The sequence below is a fragment of the Lepidochelys olivacea genome, assembly GCF_965140295.1.
Source record: "Lepidochelys olivacea isolate rLepOli2 genome assembly, chromosome: 7".
In the NCBI taxonomy this organism is placed as follows: Eukaryota; Metazoa; Chordata; order Testudines; family Cheloniidae; genus Lepidochelys; species Lepidochelys olivacea.
In genome coordinates this window covers 56,105,052-56,128,121 of record NC_140417.1, presented here as the reverse complement: position 1 = coordinate 56,128,121, position 23,070 = coordinate 56,105,052, and the positions used below count along the sequence as shown (strand labels likewise).

Below are 23,070 nucleotides of genomic sequence, written 5' to 3'. Positions count from 1 at the left end.
GTTTGAGCTAAAGAGCCAAGCCTCTGTAAGTGGTGGCTATAGCAACACCCATCCTGTAGATCGGCACAGAGGGGGACCTGCATCACTCACTGAATGCAGAACTGTGTCTCCCTAGCAGGGCTGCTGCTAAGTCTCTGCAAAGACACAGGGGTCTTTGCAGACCAGCTTTTAGGATTGGGGTCTACATGGAAATTTGCCTGCCTGTAAAATTCACAAGATAGTCACAATTCTCGTCCCAGAAAGGGTGACCGACAGCGGGTGGATCACTTGATGATTACCTGTTCTGTTCATTCCCCCTGGGGCACCTGGCATTGGCCACTGTCAGTAGACAGGATATTGGGTTAGATGGGCCTTTGGTCTGACCCAAAATGGTTGTTCTTATGACCGCCTCCTTGAACAAACGGAAATTTTGTTCCATTGAGCAAGGCTGGGGGCAGCTTTCGGCACAGCGGAGATCTCTTCCCTTAGGGGAGAATTTCTGGCTACCCACTATGGCAACACAACAGGAAAGAGATTCCCTGGGAATTGAAGATGCTCTTCATGTTCCAGATCAGGGCCCACATGCTGTTATTCTTTCTAGTTTTCTAGTCACCAAGTTGCACAGGGGGTGAACTGTCCAAGGTGGATTAAATGCAAACAATGCCCCAGAGTGCTTTAAAGCTAATCCAGAGTGAAGACACTCTGTCAGATGTAGTTTTTGGGAGACCTGCAATTAAGGCCAGATGCAAACAACACAGCCTGCCCACCTCCCCAATCTTTCCTCTCCTCCTGACCCTCATGCCCAGACAGAGACAACTGTGTCAACAGCAACCCTGAAGCGTGCTCCAGCCAGGACTCGGTTATAGGTGCAAAATCCTGAAGGTTAGTAGCACTTAGCCACCACTCTCACATTTAACAGCATGAAGAAGAACCTCTGGTTAGTGAGTAGAGACATCAAGCAAACCAATGGCACTGAAATAAACCCTCTCAGCCCACATATACACACACACCTGTTACGCAGGAGACTGGCCATAGGCTCTGCCCCTGGCGAATGGGCTGCTTTTTGCTACTATGGCACTGTCACTGGGGGCTGTCCACACGTCTGCTGTTAGCTGAACATAGACCTACGGACGCAGTCACGACCATGGCCCCTCGTCAATTGTCGCACGGATCCCTTCTGGCATTAAGCAACCCCATTGCTGGTTTATTATTGAACATTTCACCCATAGTCTTTAAAGCAGAGCTTTGTCAACCCCTTCTCCTCAGCACCAGGTTCTCCCAGCACATTTTCATGGGTACACTGCTCATTCCCCCACCCCCAACAGTCAGCCAACACGAATATCCTCCCATCTCATGACAGAGTCTTTTTGCTATTTGAATCTCTGTCCTCCTCTGTGTCTTCTTTCCGCTGTCCTCTTTCTGACCTCCTCTCAAGACTCAGCTTTCCACAGAGATTTCCCCTCAGCCCCTCCCTGGGCTATTCTTCTGACCTTCCTCCATTTTGCATTTTGCAGCTGCCTAGCTAGCTTCTAAAGCAGCTGTTGCACCCTCATTAGCCCAGCCTGGGCCCATCAGACAAGTCATCAGGGAAGCTGGACTTGCTTCACTTAAAGGAACCAGCCACTCTTTGCCAGGCACCCTGCCTGCAGGATCCAAAGCGTTTTACATACAATACATTCGGCCTCATAACACCCCCACCTTTGTAAAATAGAGAAGGGTTATTACACCTAGGGGGAAACTGAGCTGCTGAGGCCTTGGCTCTCCAACTGGCTGAGTATGGTGTGGATGGACAGGGAGGAGGCACAAGCAATGTAGGGAGCTGGCTGCAGTTCCTTTGTTTAGGCCTGACCAACCCTGCACAGCGTAAGGGCAGCCCTGATGTCACTGGAGGACCACCTCTGTCATATGTGTCCTGTGTGACCTTAGACAAAGCATGTCTCTCTCCCCAACAGAAGTTGGCCCATTAAAAGATCTCACCTCACCTGCATAGTGTCTCTTAGGCAAACCACTCTGATCCAGCTCCTCAGAGGTGTTTAGGGGCCTGACTCCCAGTAATTGTTGGATCTTGGCCAGAATTTCACAGGTGCCTCATGGAATTTTCAAAAGTCCCTAAATAGGTTTCAGACTTTCAAAAATCTAGGAGCCTAAATACCTTTGACTTGCTGGACTTCTGCGCTTCGGTTCCCAGTCTGTACAATGGGATGAGAGCACTTCCCCACCTCACGGGGTGTTGTGACAATGACGATTGGATACCCTGGTGATGGGGGCCAGACAAGTACCTTAGAGAGGTAGACAGGTGTCACTGACAGGCAACTGCCCCTCAGGATGCCCTCTTGTGGCGCAGCATCACCCTGCAGGTGCGCTGATCTCTACTCCCCTGCCTGGCTCTTGTATAATGCCACTCCCAGGCCAGAGTACTGTGAACTGAGATTTTTTCCTCCAAGGGGTCTCATTTATTACATCTCTTATGGTACATCCCATTGGTCCTTAGCCCCTCCAGTGCACCCATTGACCCCCCCTTGATTCAGGATTCCCAAAGCCTTCCTCCTTGGGGGCTGCACGGATAACACCGGCTGGCTGCAGACCTCAGTCAGCTTCTCTAAGCTGGCCCTGTGCAGGTCTGGGTCAGCAGACAAACTTCTTCCAAACTATCTGCCCCCTTTCTGTTTGGCTTCTCCTACATCTCCATGCCTGACCTGATTTTGACATGACCGGTCTGTCAGGTGTCTTCCCCACCTTGGGAGGAGAGCCGAGTGAAGCATAGATGGGGCTAACTTCTTAAAGGGCCAGTCACCCTGTGACATCACGTACTTCTGCCTTAAAAACATACCCCTCAACTTGCCCCCCCATATTGGCATGCAACCAGCCAACCATGATGATCAAACTGCCCACTCCCCCTTGGCAGGGGACAGAATGGGGGAAGCTCCCACCATTGCCCAGGCTGTGAGTAATGAGTGGAATTCAGTTCCCAGGTCTGTCAAACCAGCTCTCAAAAATCCTGACAGAAATAGCATATTATTAAGAGCAGGAAGGATGCTCAGAAGCAGTAGCTGGGCTCCACCCTCAGGAAAGCAGCTGAGGAGCGGTACTTTGGGCCCAGGTTCTGGAGGACACTTGCTCACGAGTCTACCTACGTGGTTCTTTTATCAGGGGACACTTGGTCCAGCCGCCACTACTAACAGCAATCATCAGCATTGCATTATTTGTAGAGAGCAGCATGGAGTTCAAAGAGATCTGACTCGAGCCAGGAGCGGAGAAATTGACTGAAATGCAGTCGGGGGCCAGCACTTTGTTTCTGGATGGAAATGCCACAGTACATAGTAACAGACTACATGGGGCTGGTGCTTGGACAGAGGTGGTACGCTCGAGGAAAGATCAGGGACCTTCTGGCTGATCCAAGAGCGCTGGGCAGCCTTCAGGAGCAAATTTATCACTGGATTGACAGCCCTAGAGATGGAAACACTCTCCTTATCTACAGCATGGGCATGCCCTGTGCTTATCCATAGCACGGGCACCAAATATGCCCCGCTCATTCCTTGGTCTCTCTGCCTAGACCCCCTACACAGAGAGACAATTAGTTCCATCACTTCTGTCCATTGAGACCTACCAAACTCATCTCCCATGGCCCTGTTACTGTTCCCTCACCCATTCCCCCCCGCACCCGGAACAGCCCAGCCACTAATCCTTGGATGTCTTCCCATCAGCCTATTACATGGCTCCAGACACGGCCCTTGGCAATGCTGGGGAAGGGGCTGCTTTGCCTTACCAGCCCTCTGAATTGTTACTAACACTGTATGAAATTCATCAGAGGCAGCCAGACCCACCCAGCATGGCAGCCCTGAAAAGCAGGGGGAAAGTGAGGAGAAACAATCACTTCTATTTTTAAAGAAGCCCTGCACAGAGTTGTTATGGTAACTGCACTAATAAGAGAACACATCCCTTCTTCTCTCCCCGACTCAATGGCACAGCAATGGAGGAAACATCCTCCCACACGCCTTCCGAGTGCAGACAGGAGGGGGACCATCCATGTGAGGGGAGTGGGTGGGGAGGAGGGCTGACAGAAGGAGCCTAGGGAGGGTGATGGGCTGGGGAAAGGCGGGAGATGGTAAAAGGGCAAGGGGCGTGACAGAGTGGAGAAGGGTAAGGGGCTGAGGGGGCTGGATGGGAAGATGGGGGTTGGTAGCAGGGGGAGATGAGCAGTAGGGGGGAGATGGAAGTCAAGGGCACAGAGAGGGCTAGAGGAAAGATGGGGGTCAAGTGGGCAAAGGCAATATGGGGCAGGGGCAGACTGTGAACAGGATGGGCTGGAGGGAGGGCACAGTGGGGGAGGTGGGGAGCAGCTTGAGGGGCAAACGGGGGGCTGGTGGGTGTGAGAGCCAGAGACAAAAGATTTGCAGCTTGGGGGGAGGGGGGTCCAGAGGAGTTGGGTGAACTGAGAGTCCCAGAACTTTTTGGGGAGCTGCATGGGCTGCTTCTCGGGGGAACCTCCCTGGGGGAGACCACCCATGGGGGGAGGAAAGCGAGGCACTATGGAAAGGAAAAAGCAAAACCCTGCAGAGCTGCCTCCAGCAGGGAAGGGAGAGGGGCAGGGACCCAGGAAGTGTGTTAGGGAACTAGACATCCTGTAGCCTGGATTTACCTGGGAAGTGCTTGGACCTTGACAATGGGTGTAATCAATCAAATGTTCCCCACTCCTCTTCTCCCCCCGCATCCTGTAGCTTCCCTCCCCATCTCATCAGGGGCATGTGAAGCAATCAGAAGTGGGAATAGCAGGAGACACTGGAGTTTATGGGGTGCTTGATGGGAGAGGGACTGTCTGAGCTGGGAGTCCCCCAGCTGCCTCCTTTTTACCCCAGGAAGGTCTGGAGCCATACCGCACCTGAGGCGGCAGAGAGGAAAAGGAGCAGATCCTGCTCCCTCCAACCTGTCCAAGCCAGAATGGCCTGGCCCCCCTGGCACTCTCAGGGGGTGTGTGGGTGGGGGCAGAAGGTTGGGAGCAGAAGCCCCACATTGGGTGCACCATGTGTGGCTGCCTTGGCATCTCCTTTCTGATACATTCATGCCCTAGTCCCTCTTCTCCACCCAACCACAGCCCCACACATAAGGGGATGCACCTGATGGGCACCCACCCCTGGGTGGACACCCACCTGCCTGCACACCAGAAGCTGGGGCTCCCTGCTCCCTTCGATCTGATAACTGCTGGCTGAGAGGGGACAGAGAGGCAGTGGGGAGGAAGGGAGCAGGGTAGGATGTGGGGGCAAGGGACAGACAGAAGTTGTGGAGGGAGAGGGTGGGGGGAGGTGTCACTATGGAGTGGGGATGATGGGGTCAGGTTGAGGCGACCGAGGGAGAGCCAGGCCAGCGTGGGGGAGCTGAAGACAGGGAGGGAGGGCTGGGGACTGGAGAGGTGGGACAGTGTGAGGGTGCTGAAGAGGGGCGGGTGGGTAACAGGGGGCTGGGGGCTGCTATGGCAGGCAGGGGTGTCTGGGTGGGGGACGTGTGGGGCTGGGGAGGGGGCAGGCTGGGGAGGGGAGGAAATCTGTGAGGGTGGGGGCAGAATGGGGAACAGAGGGGCTGGTTGGAAGTGGGGGGCAGGGTGGGTGGGGGTCTGGGTGGGAGATGCATGGATGGGGGCTGGGAGGAGGGGATGCGGGTGGAGGCAGAGGGCCGGATGGTGTGTGGGTGCGGGACAGAGAGGCTGGATGAAAGGCAGAGGGGGTGGCTGGGGGTGTGGGCTGAGGGGCAGGGTGTTTCGGCGCAGGATCGGGGTGTGCATGGGGAGGGCGGGATCTAGGTGGGAGCAGGGCGCGGTGCTCCCCCCCACCACTTACCGGCTTCGCCGCCCCGGCCGGGCGGGGGTCCCGGCTCGGCGTGGTGCTGAAGGGACAGCTCCGAAGCGGGCAGCCCAGCGCGCATGCGAACCGCCCGCCCCTCCGGCTGCTCCCCCGGCTGGGGAGGGGTGAGATAGGAGCCGGGGGGAGGTGGGGTCAGCTGCGTACGAGTCTGTGTGAGGGGTGGTGGTGATTGTGTGTGTGGGTGTGAGTGATGATTGTGTGAGGGTGAGTCTGAGGGGGTGACTGGGTGGGTGTGAGGGGTGGTGGTGATTGTGTGGGGGTGGGGAGAGTCGGGGGGGTGGTGACTGTGGGTGGGTGTGAGGGGTGGTGGTGATTGTGTGGGGGTGGGGGTGAGTCGGAGGGGGGGTGACTCTGGGTGGGTGTGAGGGTTGGTGGGGATTGTGTGGGGGTGGGGGTCAGTCTGAGGGGGTGACTGGGTGGGTGTGAGGGTTGGTGGTGATTGTGTGGGGGTGGGGGTCAGTCTGGGGGCGTGCTGACTGTGGGTGGGTGTGAGGGGTGGTGGTGATTGTGTGGGGGTGGGGGTCAGTCTGAGGGGGTGACTGGGTGGGTGTGAGGGTTGGTGGTGATTGTGTGGGGGTGGGGGTCAGTCTGAGGGGGGTGACTGTGAGTGGGTGTGAGGGGCGGTGGTGATTGTGTGGCGGTGGGGGTCAGTCTGAGGGGGGTGACTGTGGGTGGGTGTGAGGGGCGGTGGTGATTGTGTGTGTGGGGGGTCAGTCTGAGGGGAGGTGACTGTGGGTGGGTGTGAGGGGCGGTGGTGATTGTGTGGGTGTGAGTCTGAGGGGTGGTGGTGACTGTGGATGGGTGTGGTGGTGGGAAGGGTGGTGGTAACTGTGTGTGGGTGTGAGGGGGCGGTGATTGTACACGGGGTGGTTCCGGGTCCTTTCACACAGGCTGGACACCCCGTGGTCCTGGGCCAAACACCGTGTACACAGAGCTGAGGCTGGTCCCTGGCCAGCGTGCTGGGGGTGGGGGGGTCCTTCATCTATGGCAGGAGCCTGCCATCAGGAGCAGTGTGGGCCAATCCCCATGGCACTACAGCACAGCCCTGCCGGCTTCCCTCCCCCCACCCCAAACTGTGCCCTGCCATGCCCCCAGCCAGCACAGCCCTGTCCTGATCTGTCCCCCCAGCACAGCCCTGCAGTGACCCTCCAAGCACAGCCCTTCCGTGCCCTCCCCCAGCACAGCTCTGCCGTGCTCCCCCACCCCCAAGCAGTGCAGCCCAGACACCCCCCGCCCCAGCAGTCACACAGCAAACCAGGCATTAGCTCCCATCTTGAAATCCTGCACCTGGAGACCAGCTGCAGAGATGCAGGCAGAAGCCAGCCAGAGAGGGCAAAGGGGCTTTACTGATCACCGGGGATGTAGCAGCATCTGATCTTCTCATCCCATTGGTTCCTCCCAACCTATCCTGAGTGGCAAAACCTCCATGGACGCTAGGGGGAGCCTTCCCCCTGAAATTCCTCTGCGTTTCCCGGGGAGGGGGAGGGAGGGGGCAGGGAAGGCGCCTTCCTTCACCCAGAAATCAAGCAGCAGCCTGGTGGTCTGGACTGTGGGCCCTTTAGGGCTTGATCCCGCATGCTGCTGCGTGCTTGGCCCTCCATCCACTGAAGCACATGCTTACCTCTAAGGATGTGAGGGGGCCCATTCAGCACATGCTCCAGTGCTTTGCTGGATCAGAGCCATGGCATTAGGCACCTTGCAGGATCCAGCCCTTAATGCCAGAGACCATGGGGACCAATTGGAAGAGAAATTCAGTGTAAAGCAAACAATTTTCTGGCTGTATGTCATTGCCCCTTTCCTACCTCCGTTCATGAGGTCCACGCTTCTTTCCCCTCATGCTTCCCTTTTTTCACTGCTATTCACCTGGATCCAAATACAGCGCTGGTGTAAATGGACATGACTGTATTCATGTTGGTTGGAGTTGCAGCCCCTTAGAGCAGGTCTGATTTTGAGGTACCATTGTGGGGTACTTCCTTGCAGTCATACAAGCTTGAAAAGCTGCTTAACCCACCTGCAATGTTTAAAAACAAAAGAAGTGCAACAGAACATCGAATTTGCCTTTTACGTTCTGTTTATTTTTTGCATTTCACTCAACTTGGCTCAGATTGGTCAGTTTCGTTTAATCTTTAGCCAGTTTCTCTCCCAGGTTTTCATGCACTAGCCCAGTGCTAGCCTGTTTAGGTTTCTAACATTATTAATTATTTGTACAGCACCAAGAATGTGTTAGGCACATATAAAGACAGGGACTAGTTTCTGAGCTCAGTTCCACCAGTGTAAATCCAGAATCACTCCTCAGCAAGGGAATTGGCTGAGAGCAGAATCTAGCTCTGCTCCAAAAACTTACAGTCTAAAGAGCAGGGGGAACGTTGAAAGGTAAATGGTTTTAATTTCCATGTTTTTAAAATCTTGATTCATTTCAGCATAACGGGGGTTAGCTATACATTCGCTCACATGTTCTGTGTTTTTAACAACATTGAAATTTTTCTCCTAAATCACTTGACATATGTATCCTCTTTACATTTTGAAATATACTATCACAAAACACAGCCCTGCTAATTCTCCTCCCCGCATAGGTCCTGCCAATGTCTTCTCCCCTCTAATTGTCCCAAAGCTGGACATGGAGTGGGGCAATGAAAAGGACAGGGCAGCAATTCAGATACCAGCTGCACATTTCTCTCCCTCTAGCATTGCACTTTATCAATGCTGACAGCAGTACTTGGTTGAAGGGATCTCTGGTCAGGGTTACATAGAAGAGATCACTTTTCATTTCCCCTGGTGGGGCTGGCATTTCTAGTGGTTAGTCTGAATTCTAGGCCTTTACCTGCCTCCTCGGAACCATCACCCCAAGGAATTTCACAGACTCTGTATTTTCATCAAGGAGCAAAACTTGTTCTTGTTTCACACTCATAAATGCTTGATCCTTCCTCTGAAAGGGAGGGGAAATACAGCCCGGAAGGCAAATTCTGGGCCTGGGCACCTGAGCTAAGCCTTGGGCTAGTCATGGGTGCCCACACTTGAAAAAGTGGCCTCTGATTTTGGGTGCCAACATGAGATAACTAAGGCTTAATTTGCAGAGGTGCTGAGCACCTGTTACCTGATCACCACCTCTAGAGTGCCCCCTTGTGGCATGAAGTAGCTCTGCAGGCACCTTCTCTCAGTTCTTTCTGGGTTCTTTGCAATAATTCCTCCCTTCTACAAGGATTTGGCCTTCTAGCTACGTCACACTTTCTGGGTTATCCAAGTCCAAAACAAATGGAGTCTCTCTCTTCCTGTTCTCTATCCAACAGTGACTCCCGGGGCTTCTTGCTTGGAGTCTGACCTCCCTGGCTCTTCCACACACCTCTGCTCCTAATTCTTCCCCAAGAGATAATTTAGTCACATGACCCACCTGTCATGCCACATGTGACATTACCCCTTGAGTCACTGGGTCACAAGTGGGGTTAGGCCTGTTACCTGAGCGAGAGGGCAGCAGGAAATAAATCAATGGGGACACGGCTGTCCGACCAACAGATGGTTGACACAAACCATGCTCTTACTTAAAGCCACACTTCATTTAGTCTCAAGTACTTACGGTCCACAACAGGTTAGTAAAAACACCCCAACCCTCACATAGTTACCGAAGTCTAGATCATTTTTTGAGTGGTACAGCAACAGTCCAATGGCCCGTCTTCCGTTGGGGACCCTCAGATATGTCCACAAAGTGATCCAACTAGCCCAAATTTCTCCCCTCTTATTTATTGTTAGTAAGACAATAACATGTCAGTCAAAAAAACTTGTTAAGCAAGCAATTTTAAAGGTTAAGCAAGAGGTTTCCTCAGACTGTTAATTAGACAGATGTGTTTTTGCAACGTCCACATGCTTGAGGGTCCTGACAAACACATCCCAGAGGGCAAATAAGTTTCCTGTTTTCTAAAAACACATTCCTCAGCAATTCCAACAGAGATCTTATCAGGAAGGACGCAGGGCAAGGCTCCTTTCTTATGGCTGCTCAAGCCCCCTCCTCTCCTGGGTGAGCTATGCTAAGGCTGCTGCACAGGCCCACTAAAGGCTACTGACTTGGCTGTTTTTGGCAATAAGCATCGACATTCCAATGACTGGTTGTGGTCCAGGCAATTTACCAATCTACCAAGATCTCCCCCGTACAGGCCCATCTCACCTTAAAGATGCGACATCATCTAACACTTCTACCAAAGTCAATGGGAGCTGCGGGTGCTCAGCACAGCTGAAAATCTGGACCAAGTTTGGCCCCCAGATTCAAGAGGCACTTTTGAAAATGGGAGCCTTAACCCCCCTGAGCCTTGCTCCACTCTCCCACTAGTTCTACACTGATGTAGTTCACTGACCACAACGGAGTGACCTCCCATTCACACAAATGTCAGTATATCACAACCTGGCTCTGTTGAGTTTCTTCGTCTGTAGCACCCCTGGCCTGCCATGCAGGGGTGTTGGGAGGCTTATTTCCCTAATGTTTGTGAGCTGGGCCCAAGATGCTATGGGAGGGAAAACTATGATAACTTCCTCCACTAGGCCGGGAACTGCAGGCTTGAAAGGAAAACGGCACCCAGCCCAAGAGGCTAGAAGCTCTCCAGTTATGAGACAGCTGTCACAGAGGTTAGGAGGTGAAAAGTGCTCTCTTGAAGTCAGAGTCTGTAATTACATTACTGGGAGAGGCTGGTAGGTCCTGGGACAGGCAAAAAAGCCACACTCATTTGGGTCACTAGTGTCGAGGGAACCCAATTGCAATCTCTGTGCAATGCAGTTTGCTGCCTGCTGGAAATCCAGGTTGTTTCAAAGCAGGAATGAACAGCAGTTCCAGGTCATACCCCTGAGTCTCCTGGCCCATGTGTGAAGTTTTACAGCCATGTTTCCTCACACCATTAAATGTGCTTCTCCCGCTTGTTGCTGTGACGGAGCCACACAAACAGCATGGAATTCTCTGGCCTGTGTTATACGGGAGGTCAGATGAGATGATCACAATGGTTCTGTCCGACCTTCACATCTAGGAAACAACCACGGAAAATGACAACAGGACCATTTCCCCCAAACGTGACAGCTGATTCTGGGTGTCCACCTGGAGAGTTTGATGCTGACAGTGCCTGTTTAACAGCCCAGAGAAATTATCTGAAGGGTTAATACGTCACAGTGAAGCATTCTGGGCATATACTGGCTTTGCATGAGGCAGCAGCCATTCCCCATTTCACTCCTAGAGCAGGTGCTTCTCTCACCCTGTGATATGTTAGCACCTGGTTTTCCAAATAGTTCAGCTTTCATTTAGGCACCTGGATGCAGGGCCCAGATTGCAGGTGCTCTGTGCCCAGCAGCACCCATTGAGAACAACAGAGGTTGCTGGAAGCCAAGGCCTTCGGGAGTCTGGCCACATGATTTAGGTACCTAACTGGAGCTGCTGGAGGCTGAGCTCAGTGGGAAATCAGACCCATAGTGCATATTGTGATTGTTTCTTGGCCTGACTTAATAAATGGTGCTCAGCCCCTCTAGCTGCCACTGACTTCTCCGGGAGGGGAAGGTGCTTAGCACGCCCAAACATCAGCCCATCCAGGGCCCCCACCTTTCTAGGGGCATGAACAACACAAGGCCTCAGACAGATGACTGTTAAAATCCATACTGCCACCAGATCATAGAATCATAGAAGATTAGGGTTGGAAGAGACCTCAGGAGGTCATCTAGTCCAACCCCCTGCTCAAAGCAGGACCAATCCCAACTAAATAATCACAGCCAGGGCTTTGTCAAGCCAGGCCTTAAAAACCTCTAAGGATGGAGATTCCACCACCTCCCTAGGTAACCTATTCCAGTGCTTCACCACCCACCTAGTGAAATGATTTTTCCTAATATCCAACCTAGACCTCCCCCACTGCAACTTGAGACCATTGCTCCTTGTTCTGTCATCTGCCACCATTGAGAACAGTCTAGAGCCATCCTCTTTGGAACCCCCCTTCAGGTAGCTGAAGGCTGCTATCAAATCCCCCTTCATTCTTCTCTTCTGCAGACTAAATCAGCCCAGTTCCCTCAGCCTCTCTTCATAAGTCATGTGCCCCAGCCTCCTAATCATTTTCGTTGCCCTCTGCTGGACTCTCTCCAATTTGTCTACATCCTTTCTGTAGTGGGGGCCCAAAACTGGATGCAATACTCCAGATGTGGCCTCACCAGTGCCGAATAGAGGGGCATAATCACCTCCCTCAATCCGCTGCCAATGCTCCTACTAATGCAGCCCAGTATGCTGCTAGTCTTCTTGGCAACAAGGGCACACTGCTGACTCATATCCATCTTCTCGTCCACTGTAATCCCCAGGCTCTTTTCTGCAGAACTGCCGCTTAGCCAGTCAGTCCCCAGCCTGTAGCAGTGCATGGGATTCTTCCTTCCTAAGTGCAGGACTCTGCACTTGTCCTTGTTGAACCTCATCAGATTTCTTTTGGCCCAATCCTTCAATTTCTCTCGGTCATTCTGGACCCTATCCCTACCCTCCAGCGTATCTACCTCTCCCCCCAACTTAGCGTCATCTGCAAACTTGCTGAGGGTGCAGTCCATCCCATCATCCAGATAATTAATGTTGAATAAAACTGGTCCCAGGACTGACTCCTGGGGCACTCTGCTTGATACTGGCTGCAAAGCAGACATCGAGCCATTGATCACTACCCATTGAGCCCGACGATCTAGCCAGCTTTCTATCCATGTTATAGTCCATTCATCCAATCCATACTTCTTTAACTTGCCGGCAAGAATACTGTGGGAGACAGTATCAAAAGCTTTGCTAAAGTCGAGGTATATCACATTCACCACTTTCCACATATCCACAGAATCAGTTATCTCATCATAGAAGGCAATCAGGTTGGTCAGGTATGACTTGCCCGTGGTGAATCATATTGACTGTTCCAGATCACCCTCTTAGCAGCCGCAGGCCCCATGACGAAGAGGTGCTCTTTAGATGTGTGATTAGATAGAGATTAGATCCGCCCACAAATGATGGAGACCCTTCCCCTTCAAACCCACCCCCAGGAAAAACTCAGCTGAATAGATAGGCCTTTAGTTTGTGCCAAGGATGAAGAAACCCTCAGGCCCACAGGAACGGGGATTGAAGCAGGGACCTCCAGAGTAAAGAGCATGAGCTGCTACAGCTCCCTAGCTGGTGCTCTATCAGCATCACATCCTCCTTGGACCAGGCACAAAGGGGGACCCATCATAGACACTGCTCTGAGGGTTATACAAGTACTCCACTGAGAACACCCTGCCTCCAGCGGTGAATCTGCATTTGAATTCCAGGGGATCTTAGCAGCCCAGGGCAGAATAAGGGTAAAAGAGGAGGTTGCCAGGACACACTATGATGGACCTGAGAGGTTCCAAAGAGCCAGCAACTCGGGTATGAGATGCTCTTAGGGGGAGACACCCCAAGGCTGCTGAGCTGAGCAAGCGGGAGGCTGATTCCTCACTGGATATTCTATCAAGCACAGCAGGGGATTCAGTCTGGGAACCTCAGGGCCCCTTCTCAGGCCATGCCCGGGGAGACTCTCTTTGAGAGCTCACTGTGAGAGCTGGGCTGAGCTCACGGCAGCCTTGTGGTCTGGCTAGCATGGGCTGGAACAATCTCCTCCACCCTGTTTGGCACCTGATGGGACTCACCCCATGGCTATTTCAGGAGACACCTCCAAGTGTGCAAAGGTGGTGCCCGTGTAGAACTCATCAATGGAATTGTTTTTAATTTTTCACTTTATTACTATAACTTCATAAGCAAAGTTTTATGAATGAAACAACATTCATTCATAAACCAGTTACCCCAACAACTGGCTAACTGAGTTTCACTTTCAATCCAATTGGTGCTTAAATCGCTGAAACTTACACTGTTTCAACATTGTAACTTCTGCTCACTGTTTGTCATTCATTATACTTGTCTGTATTGTAACTTCTGTTCACTGTTTGCCATTCCTTATACTTGTCCATATTGACAGGTTTCAGAGTAGCAGCCGTGTTAGTCTGTATTCGCAAAAAGAAAAGGAGTACTTGTGGCACCTTAGAGACTAACCAATTTATTTGAGCATGCTCAAATAAATTGGTTAGTCTCTAAGGTGCCACAAGTCCTCCTTTTCTACTTGTCCATATTGTAACTCAAACTCCATTTTAAAATGCTCAATTCATTTTGTAAAAGCTTGCTGCAACCTTCATTTTTGCAAAACCCTGCTGTAATCTTATTAGTTTAGTTTAGATGTGTGAATGAGGTATGTCTGGATGATGGAATCAACCTCCAGCCCCAGCCTGTCCTGACGAAATAAAGTGTAAACACCCAACGGCTGAAGACGCAGACAACAGCCCTGACAAAGTAAGAGGAATCCACCCTCAAGAGAAAAGAACAAAAGTAAAATTGAAGAAACATCAAAGCCAGGTCCTAGGCTGAAAGTCATGTCTGCAATTGACAGGTGATCGACCACACCGAACCCAGAGGCAGCGTGACACAGCAAGACCTATAGACTCTATAGATTCAAACTAAAGCCTACAAAAAGGATGGGTGAGATAGAAGACTTTGGAGAGTAACATTCTGCTGCCAACATGGAAGGGCATCGGTGCATGCCCGACAGAGACCCAGCTCTTCCTTGTGCCTGGCTTTCCTGGCCAGTTAGCCGCCACAAGCTACGAACCCAAGCCACAAACTCAAGCTACATTCAGGACTGGTAACTATACAGCAGCTGCAGAACCTGTGTGTGTGTATGAACGAACGTGTGAATGAATGTGAACCTGAATGAAATGTTATAGCTATAACTGACTGCCTACTACAATTCTTTCTGTATTCACAATAAATGTGACACTTTGTCTTATCCCCTTTAATAAGTTCCTGCTGGGTTTTATTTTATTGGTATAACACCCGTCCTGGCTGGAGGAGGGAGACAGTGCGAGCAGGGCACCTGCTCTAAGGCTAGTGCATGTCTCTGGAGAGAGCTGTGCCAACACATTCTCAGTCAGCGCCGCCTGCTCAGTGACCCCGCCTGAGTCTATTGACTCGCCAGAAGGTGCCTTAATCCCTCATCTGCCAAATGGGGAATCCTATTTATTCCCTGGTACCGAGTCTCAGATCAAAATAGCCACATGCTGCATCAATGTCTGACCTGCTCCAACATTCCCTCCCCCACCCCAGGCAGTGACGGATTAGCCACTGGGCCTACAGGGCCTGTGCCCAGGGGCCTTGGCCAACTGAGGGGCCCCGCGGCCCCAGCCACTGGGTGGGTGGGGCAGGGAAAGCCCTGGCATCTCAATCCTGCTCCCAGGCAGCAGCGCCAGATGGGCAGGGCGGGCGCAGCGGTGGAAGCCCCCAGTGCTCCCTATCCTTGGCAGAAGCTGGGGGCAGCAGGGGAAGCCGCCCCTCCCCCTGCTCTCCAAAAGAAGCGCCAGGCTGGGCGGGAGAAGCCCCAGTGCTCCGACCCTGGTTCCCCGCAGCCGTGGTGGGTGGCCCACATGTACAAATCCACCCACACAATTAAATTCAAATTGATTCATCTCAGGCCCTGTTGGCCCAGATTAACACAGCACCACTGCCTCAGGGGATCCTTACACCCCATAAGGTCCCCAGTCCTTGCACTCAGTTGCTACTAACTGGCTGGCAAACCCCACTGCCCAGCTCCCTGCTCCAGGCCCAGAGATCTACCTGGCTCTGGGCTGAGCACTGGGGCTAGGCCAGGCCTGGGCAGCTCAGCCACCTGCCAGGAAATAGAAGTGAACACATCCATCGTGAGTGGAGAGTCCTCCATTCCCCATTTTGTCCACAATACCCTCCCAACTCAAGGGAGACAAGCTCCCTGTCCCCTCACTGCCCCAGAGCTGGCACTGACCTTGTGGCTCCAGTTTCATTTCTGTCTGTGGCTGGGATACACTCCTGTTTCCTCCCCCGCCACCTCTGTTTCTCTGGGTGAGGTTTTAGTTCTGGGTTTCTTTGTAATTAACAGCATCAGTAAATTGGACACAGAGCTCCAAGAAACACTGATCTCCCCCCCCACTCTGTAGTAAAACACTTGACTTCTCTCCCTGGCCCCACTCCTAGGATTGTTTTGTCCTGCTCCCTTCATTTGCCCCCTGCACAATTCTGGCCCTAAATTTTCTCCTATCTTCCTCTTGCCCTGTTGCCCCAGGTGTTTCTCCTCTTTCCCTGGCTTGGAGTCACTGTGAGCAACAAATGGGGAAACTGGGCTTATCACCCCCATATTAAAGACTGGGAAACTGAGACACAGGGTAGTCAGAGGACTTGGCCAGGGTCCCAGGGTGAATCAGTGTCCCAGTACTCAGGTGTTTCTGACTCCTCCTCCTGAGCCACCTGTCACGTTGGCTATAAGCTATGACTAACTAACAGGTTTCAGAGTAACAGCCGTGTTAGTCTGTATTCGCAAAAAGAAAAGGAGTACTTGTGGCACTTTAGAGACTAACCAATTTATTTGAGCATAAGCTTTCGTGAGCTACAGCTCACTTCATCGGATGCATACTGTGGAAAATACAGAAGATGTTCTTATACATACACAAACCATGAAAAAATGGGTGTTTACCACTACAAAAGGTTTTCTCTCCCCCCACCACACTCTCCTGCTGGTAATAGCTTATCTAAAGTGATCACTCTCCTTAGAATGTGTATGATAATCAAGGTGGGCCATTTCCAGCACGAATCCAGGTTTTCTCCCCACCCCCCGCACAAACCCACTCTCCTGTTGGCAATAGCTACAAGCTGTCAAGAACACTATCCCCGATAATGTCACGGCTAACCTGGTGGCTGAACTTTGTGACTTTGTCCTTACCAATAACTATTTTACATTTGGGGACAATGTATACCTTCAAATCAGCGGCACTGCTATGGGTACCTGCATGGCCCCACAGTATGCCAACATTTTTATGGCTGACTTAGAACAACGCTTCCTCAGCTCTTGTCCCCTAACGCCCCTACTCTACTTTTGCGCTATATTGATGACATCTTCATCATCTGGACCCATGGAAAAGAAGCCCTTGAGGAATTCCACCATGATTTCAACAATTTCCATCCCACCATCAACCTCAGCCTGGTCCAGTCCACACAAGAGATCCACTTCCTGGACACTACAGAGCTAATAAACGATGGTCACATAAACACCACCCTATACCGGAAACCTACTGACCGCTATGCCTACCTACATGCCTCCAGCTTTCACCCTGACCACACCACACGATCCATTGTCTACAGCCAAGCTCTGCGATACAACCGCATTTGCTCCAACCCCTCAGACAGAGACAAACACCTACAAGATTTCTATCAAGCATTCTGACAACTACAATACCCACCTGCGGAAGTGAAGAAACAGATTGATAGACCCAGAAGAGTTCCCAGAAGTCACCTATTACAGGACAGGCCTAACAAAGAAAATCACAGAACGCCACTAGCCGTCACCTTCAGCCCCCAACTAAAACCCCTCCAATGCATTATTAAGGATTTACAACCTATCCTGAAGGATGACCCAACACTCTCACAAATCTTGGGAGACAGGCCAGTCCTTGCCTACAGACAGCCCCCCAACCTGAAGCGAATACTCACCTGCAACCACATACCACACAACAGAACCACTAACCCAGGAATCTATCCTTGCAACAAAGCCCGTTGCCAACTGTGCCCACATATCTATTCAGGGGACACCATCACAGGGCCTAATAACATTAGCCACACTATCAGAGGCTCATTCACCTGCACATCTACCAATGTGATATATGCCATCATGTGCCAGCAATGCCCCTCTGCCATGTACATTGGGCAAACTAGACAGTCTCTACGTAAAAGAATAAATGGACACAAATCAGATGTCAAGAGTTATAACATTCATAAACCAGTTGGAGAACACTTCAGTTTCTCTGGTCACGTGATTACAGACATGAAAGTTGCGATATTACAACAGAAAAACTTCAAACCCAGACTCCAGCAAGAGACTGTTGAATTGGAATTCATTTGCAAATTGGATACAATTAATTTAGGCTTGAATAGAGACTGGGAGTGGCTAACTCATTATGCAAGGTAACCTATTTTCCCTTGTTTTTTCCTACCCTCCCCCCCTTCCTCAGACGTTCTTGTTAAACCCTGGATTTGTGCTGGAACTGGCCCACCTTGATTATCATACACATTGTAAGGAGAGTGATCACTTTAGATAAGCTATTAGCAGCAGGAGAGTGTGGTGGGGGGAGAGAAAACCTTTTGTAGTGGTAAACACCCATTTTTTCATGGTTTGTATGTATAAGAACATCTTCTGTATTTTCCACAGTATGCATCCGATGAAGTGAGCTGTAGCTCATGAAAGCTTATGCTCAGATAAATTGGTTAGTCTCTAAGGTGCCACAAGTACTCCTTTTCTTTTTGACTAACTAACAGTAATTGCCTCTTACAGGCCTGCCATCCTGCAGGGTCCAGAGGCATCTCACAGACTGTGTGTATGGGACTCCACAACCAACTTGAAAGTGTGGCTGCCTCCAGGGAGGAGTGTCCGTGCCAGGAGCTGTGTACAACTGGGGTTTGTTAGGGTAGCAGGCAACCAAGTGACCCCATGGGGGATCTGAGCAAGCCAGTGAGGGGTAATCCCCCAGCTTAGACAAGAAGCTCTACAGGAGTAGGGACTGCCTCTCACAATGTGTTTCTGTTGCCCACACCCACCCAACATGGTGCTCTCTTTACCTCTCGCGGTGACAGCCACAGACAGGTGATGAGTCTGCTACTGCCTTGGCGAACAGAGCTGGGCTTTTAGCACCACACAGTGGAGACTCATGCTTTAAGATCCAGAGGTTCCACGTCTGATACTCCCTGCTAGGGCCCAACCCAGAGTGCGGACAGGATAACATTTGTACAGCACCCAGCACTGGGGCTCATGCTGGTTGGCCTCTGGGTGCTGCTGAGTATAAATGTTCAGTAATAAAAAATATCTCATAATACAACAGGAACCCCCAGCTGCTCCCATGACCCCCAGTATGGCCACCCCTGGAGAGGGTCCACCTCCGCTGCTGCCCAGCCAGGCTGCTCGGCGGGGAGAGCGCCCCCCAGGGCTCCCTGCAGCACGTGATCTCTCTCGTGGTCTTCCCTCCAACGCCTGGACCCCACTTTGCTAGGCAGGCTGCACTAGCCCCACGGGCCGAGGCACAAACAGTCTGCCCCCAAGCCCTGTGGACCGGGCTCAGCCCCGGGTGATCCGCCTCCAGACAGGCAGGCCTTGGAAAAGGGGCGGATTCAGTCCCCGCTGCCCCCGGGGCTGGACCCGCGCCCGCCCTAGACCGGATCGTTTTCTCCGGGTCGGCGGGTCCAGCCGGACAGAACACGCTACAGGGACGGACGGTCGACGCTGTAGCGCTCGATTGAGTTGGTCTGTGGGAGGGGGCACCCGCATTTCCGCCCCGCTGAGCGGCCTGCCCGTGCATGACACGCTTAGCAGGCGCCCGGCGCCACTGACACGTCATCGCTGGGGGCGGGGTAAGCGAGCCGGCCGGCTGGCGAAGACGGGACCAGAGCCCCATGGAGCCGCCAGGGGAGACTCGGCCCTGCCCCAGGTACCGGCGGCAGCGTCCCCGGCAGACAGCAGGTGTCTCGGGCCAGAGCGGCCCCTGCCGTGGCGCTTTCGCCCTTGCATGGGAGCCCGCGCAGTGCTGCCGGCTCGCTCTCTGCGCGGGAGCCCGCCCGCCTGCCCTGGCCCGGGCCCCCCTCGCCGCGGCGCGGCGCGGCGGGCAGTGGGTCTTGCCTTACAGGTGCTGCGGGTGCCCCAGCCGCGGGCGGCGCCCTGCTCCATCACCCACCCCCGCCACGGCAGGCGCCCAGCCAGCTCGGTTTCCTCTGCAGGTGACGCGCTCCCTGTGGCTTTCCCTGGGTCGAAGGCTCAGCGATGAGAGGGGCAGCGGGGTAGGCGCTGCTGGCGCGGCCGGACTCGGGAGTGCGCGTTGTCCGGCTCTGGGTGGAAGGGACGCCCCAGCTACCTTCGCCGCTGCTGGAATTGGGTTGTAGAGAGGCCCTCGCAAGGGTAGCCGCCTGACAGCCATGCTGAGGCAGTTGCTCTCGCCCTGCCTTTTAAAGCATGGAAATCTAGTTACCGCTCCACATTTTAACATCCCTTTAGAAAAATGGACAGAACTTGAAGCAGAAAATGTGTCGCCCCCGCCCCCGGGAGGCTGTTTCTGCTGTACAATGTGTTTCTTGGGCCCTCCGTGCCTCATCAGAGGGTGCTGGGCTCTGTTCTGCCGCAGTAGTGCCGGGGCCTGCATGACAGCCCCTCCCCCGCCATTTACATGTAACACTGGCTGCCTCCCCTGCTTGTTAGACCCATTGGAAGGATCGGGTGTGCGACAGAATAGGAGCTAAACAGACTGGCTGGATGCAGTTGGCCTCACGCTGCAACTTACTGTCCTCACTGTTGAGAGATTGCCTGTCCAGCAGCTGGGAATCGGGAGGCCTTTTTGACAGCCTGAAGGATGGAGGGCTTGACTGGAGTGGGAGCACGTCTGAGATCCTTGGGGAAGCTTCACAAGAGAGCAAATCCAGCCCCGAGCTGGGAGTCTGCTAAAAGCAGCCCTCTAGCAACTAGTTTCTCCTTCTGGCAGCTTGTTTTCTGGACATGCTGGTTGGCTGCTGCCCAGTCACTGTTGTGAAGCAGTTTGGGCTTTTATGAGAAACAGGGTCTAACTGGCTCCAGGGTTTACTTGCCTTTGCTTTTCCTTCAGGGGCCACCTCCTGGACTTGCCCTGGGAGGACATCCTGGTGCCACACATCCTCTGCCATCTGCCTCTGCGACAGCTCCTGAGCCTGCAGAGGGTCAGCAAGCCATTCCAGACTCTCATCCAGCTGTACCTGGCCAACATGCGCTGCTTTGACTCTAGCCAGGTATGGGAGAGTTCTGCACTTGGCGCTGGGGAGAGCTGTTACGTGTGGAAAGAACCTACAATGGGAAAGTCAGGCTAGGTAGCAGGGAGGAAGGCAAATCACAGTCAGAATATTTGCTCTGGTTAACATCCCCGGCCCCCATGCTTTCAGGGGCCGACAGGAATGATTCAAGTCTCAGCAGCACACAGATTTGTTAATAATAGGCCATTAGGCTGACAGGAATGATGAAACCAGAAGCCCTTCCCATGGCCCTATCCAAGCACCAGCAGGGGGGAGCAGAGAGGCACTAGGCTGGGAATGGGACAGACTCTCTGTTTTGCCCAGGTTTGGAGGCAGGTGGGAATGATGCATACAGCTGTGTGTGTGTGGAATATGATGTGTCTAGATGGGTCTGGCTCCTTGAGGCGGGGGGATGGGAATATGATGTGCGCAGGTATGTCCAGCCTTAGGGGCTGGAACTCACCAAGTCAAGCATTCTCCCAGCCCTACTGGGAAGGTGGTATGGGGGGGCTGCAGGGATGGCTCTTCCTGATGAGTAGGAAACACAGGAGACTGTAAGTTGGGCCTCAGTGAAGAGCTGGTCTACACACAAATCAGCACAGAAATAGTAAGAGGTGTATGTTAAACCAGTTACAAATCGAACCTGGGAAGTTATTTTAGTGCAAGTCTGAGTGAATACATTTATTACGGAATAGCAGTGGTTCAAGTGGATTTAGTTAAATTCAGTTTGTTACCAACTGCGGCTAAATTCACTTGAGCCGCAGTTGTTCAAAAGACGTGTGTTCACATGAGGACTTGCATAGCTTAGGAGAGATTAGATGGAAGGAGTGACTGGCTGGAAAAATTTAAAAAAAGAGCAAAATGGGCATTACTTGCCCTAGCACTGACTAAGAGGGGCAGGCCTGTCTGCAAGTATTTACAGCTGGAGAATGTAGAGAGGCAGGGATTTAGAAACAGAAGCAATTCAATGGCATTCAGAGGAGGTAACCTTGGATTGAACAGCTGGAATAACTTCTTGATGGCAAGAATTCTCGTACTGTGGAATGGTCTCCAAGGGAAGCTGTGGGAGCCCCATCCCTTGGGCCACTGAAGTGGAGAAGAAGCTGCAGGAAGTGCTGCAGCCCTGGTGAGGGGGTGGATTTGGTGACCTACCAAGTCTCCTCTGGCTCTTCGCTCTTTGATGTCTCTGGTGCAAGGAAGAGACTAGTGAGGGAGAGAATCTAAGAGCCAGAGCAGTGTTGATACACTGGAGGTCTTGTTCTCTGTTCTCCCAATGCAGGTTGGTCCTCACCTCCCCAAAACTGCTTTCTGTAACCTTCTGAAAGACAACGAAGTTCTGCAACAGCTGGCGCTCCAGAACTGCTCTGATTGGCTGACTGACAAGGAGCTGCTTCCTGTGATTGGCCAGAACCACCACCTGCAGCAGATCCAGCTGAGCAGCTGCCTGCAGCTGAGCCGGCATGCCCTGGTGGCCATCTCACTGAGCTGCCCCCATGTGCGCAGTCTCTCCCTGGCTCACTGCGAGTGGGTGGACAGCCTCTCTCTGCGCAGCCTGGCTGACCACTGCAAGGGACTGGAGTCCGTGGACCTGACGGCCTGTCGCCAGCTGAAGGACGAAGCCATCTGCTACCTGGTGCAGAAGTGCAGCAGGCTGAAGTCCCTCTCTCTGGCTGTCAATGCCAACGTGGGTGACACGGCGGTGGAGGAGATTGCCAAGTGCTGCCCTGAGCTGGAGCACCTGGACCTCACCGGGTGTCTGCGGGTCAAGAATGAGTCCATTAGGTACCAAGTTTGTTTAACTGTGCATGCAGGATGGGGGCCCTCCGTGGGGGGGGGCGGGGGGAGATCAGAGAGAAAGAAGGGAGGCTGGGTCTCTTCCTTGCTCGCTTCTGTGGTGCTGGGTGCAGTGGCAGCTCTGGGCTGCTGGGGAGGCTGCTGGCAGGCACTGGAGGACAGCGTAGATACTAGATGTAACGGATGGGGGCTTGGCTACAGTAAACTCTCTGGAATGCCATGGAGAGGGATCAGGATTGAGCTGATCACCAGATTACCATCTCCTGCGTGTGCTCTATGCCCAGGCAAGGCCCTCCTCCCATGGGTACGGTGTGTCACCTTCCAGTAACAGTGCAGGAGGGTGCTGGGAGCAGCAGCTGTTGCCTCCAGCCTGCGCTCTCTCTTGGCAGGGTCCTGGCCGAGTACTGCACCAAGCTGCGCTCGCTGAAGGTGAAACACTGTCATAAGGTGGCCGAGTCCAGCCTGAGCATCCTCCGTGGCCGTGGGGTGGAGCTGGATGTGGAGCTGCCGCTGCAGAGGGCCCTCGTTCTCCTGCAGGATGGGGTTGGATTTGCCCCCTTCATTAACCTTCAGATCTAGAGGAGGGGGACG

The 23,070-nt window shown here is 52.9% G+C and overlaps 2 protein-coding genes across 4 annotated transcripts in view; one reads left to right on the top strand and one right to left on the bottom strand.

Annotated features, from left to right (window-relative positions):
- Positions 1–5,916, bottom strand: part of PSD (pleckstrin and Sec7 domain containing) — a 107,185-nt gene extending 101,269 nt beyond the window's left edge. For both annotated transcript variants that reach the window (XM_084633571.1, XM_084633572.1), the window contains exon 1: positions 5,811–5,916. The gene's annotated coding sequence lies outside the window, so the exon portion shown is untranslated. The remainder of the gene's footprint in view (positions 1–5,810) is intronic.
- A 13,352-nt stretch (positions 5,917–19,268) lies between these two features.
- Positions 19,269–23,070, top strand: part of FBXL15 (F-box and leucine rich repeat protein 15) — a gene marked incomplete at its 3' end in the record, with an annotated part of 30,994 nt that continues 27,192 nt past the window's right edge. Inside the window, exons 1-4 of one of the 2 annotated variants that reach the window (XM_084633236.1) lie at positions 19,269–19,364; positions 20,526–20,685; positions 21,965–22,467; positions 22,869–23,058. In XM_084633236.1, the coding sequence (XP_084489362.1) occupies positions 19,330–19,364; positions 20,526–20,685; positions 21,965–22,467; positions 22,869–23,058 (888 nt within the window). In that variant the 5' untranslated portion in view covers positions 19,269–19,329. Of the gene's footprint in view, positions 19,365–20,525; positions 20,686–21,964; positions 22,468–22,868; positions 23,059–23,070 lie in introns of those variants that run through there. The other variant, XM_084633237.1, reaches the window with a different exon arrangement.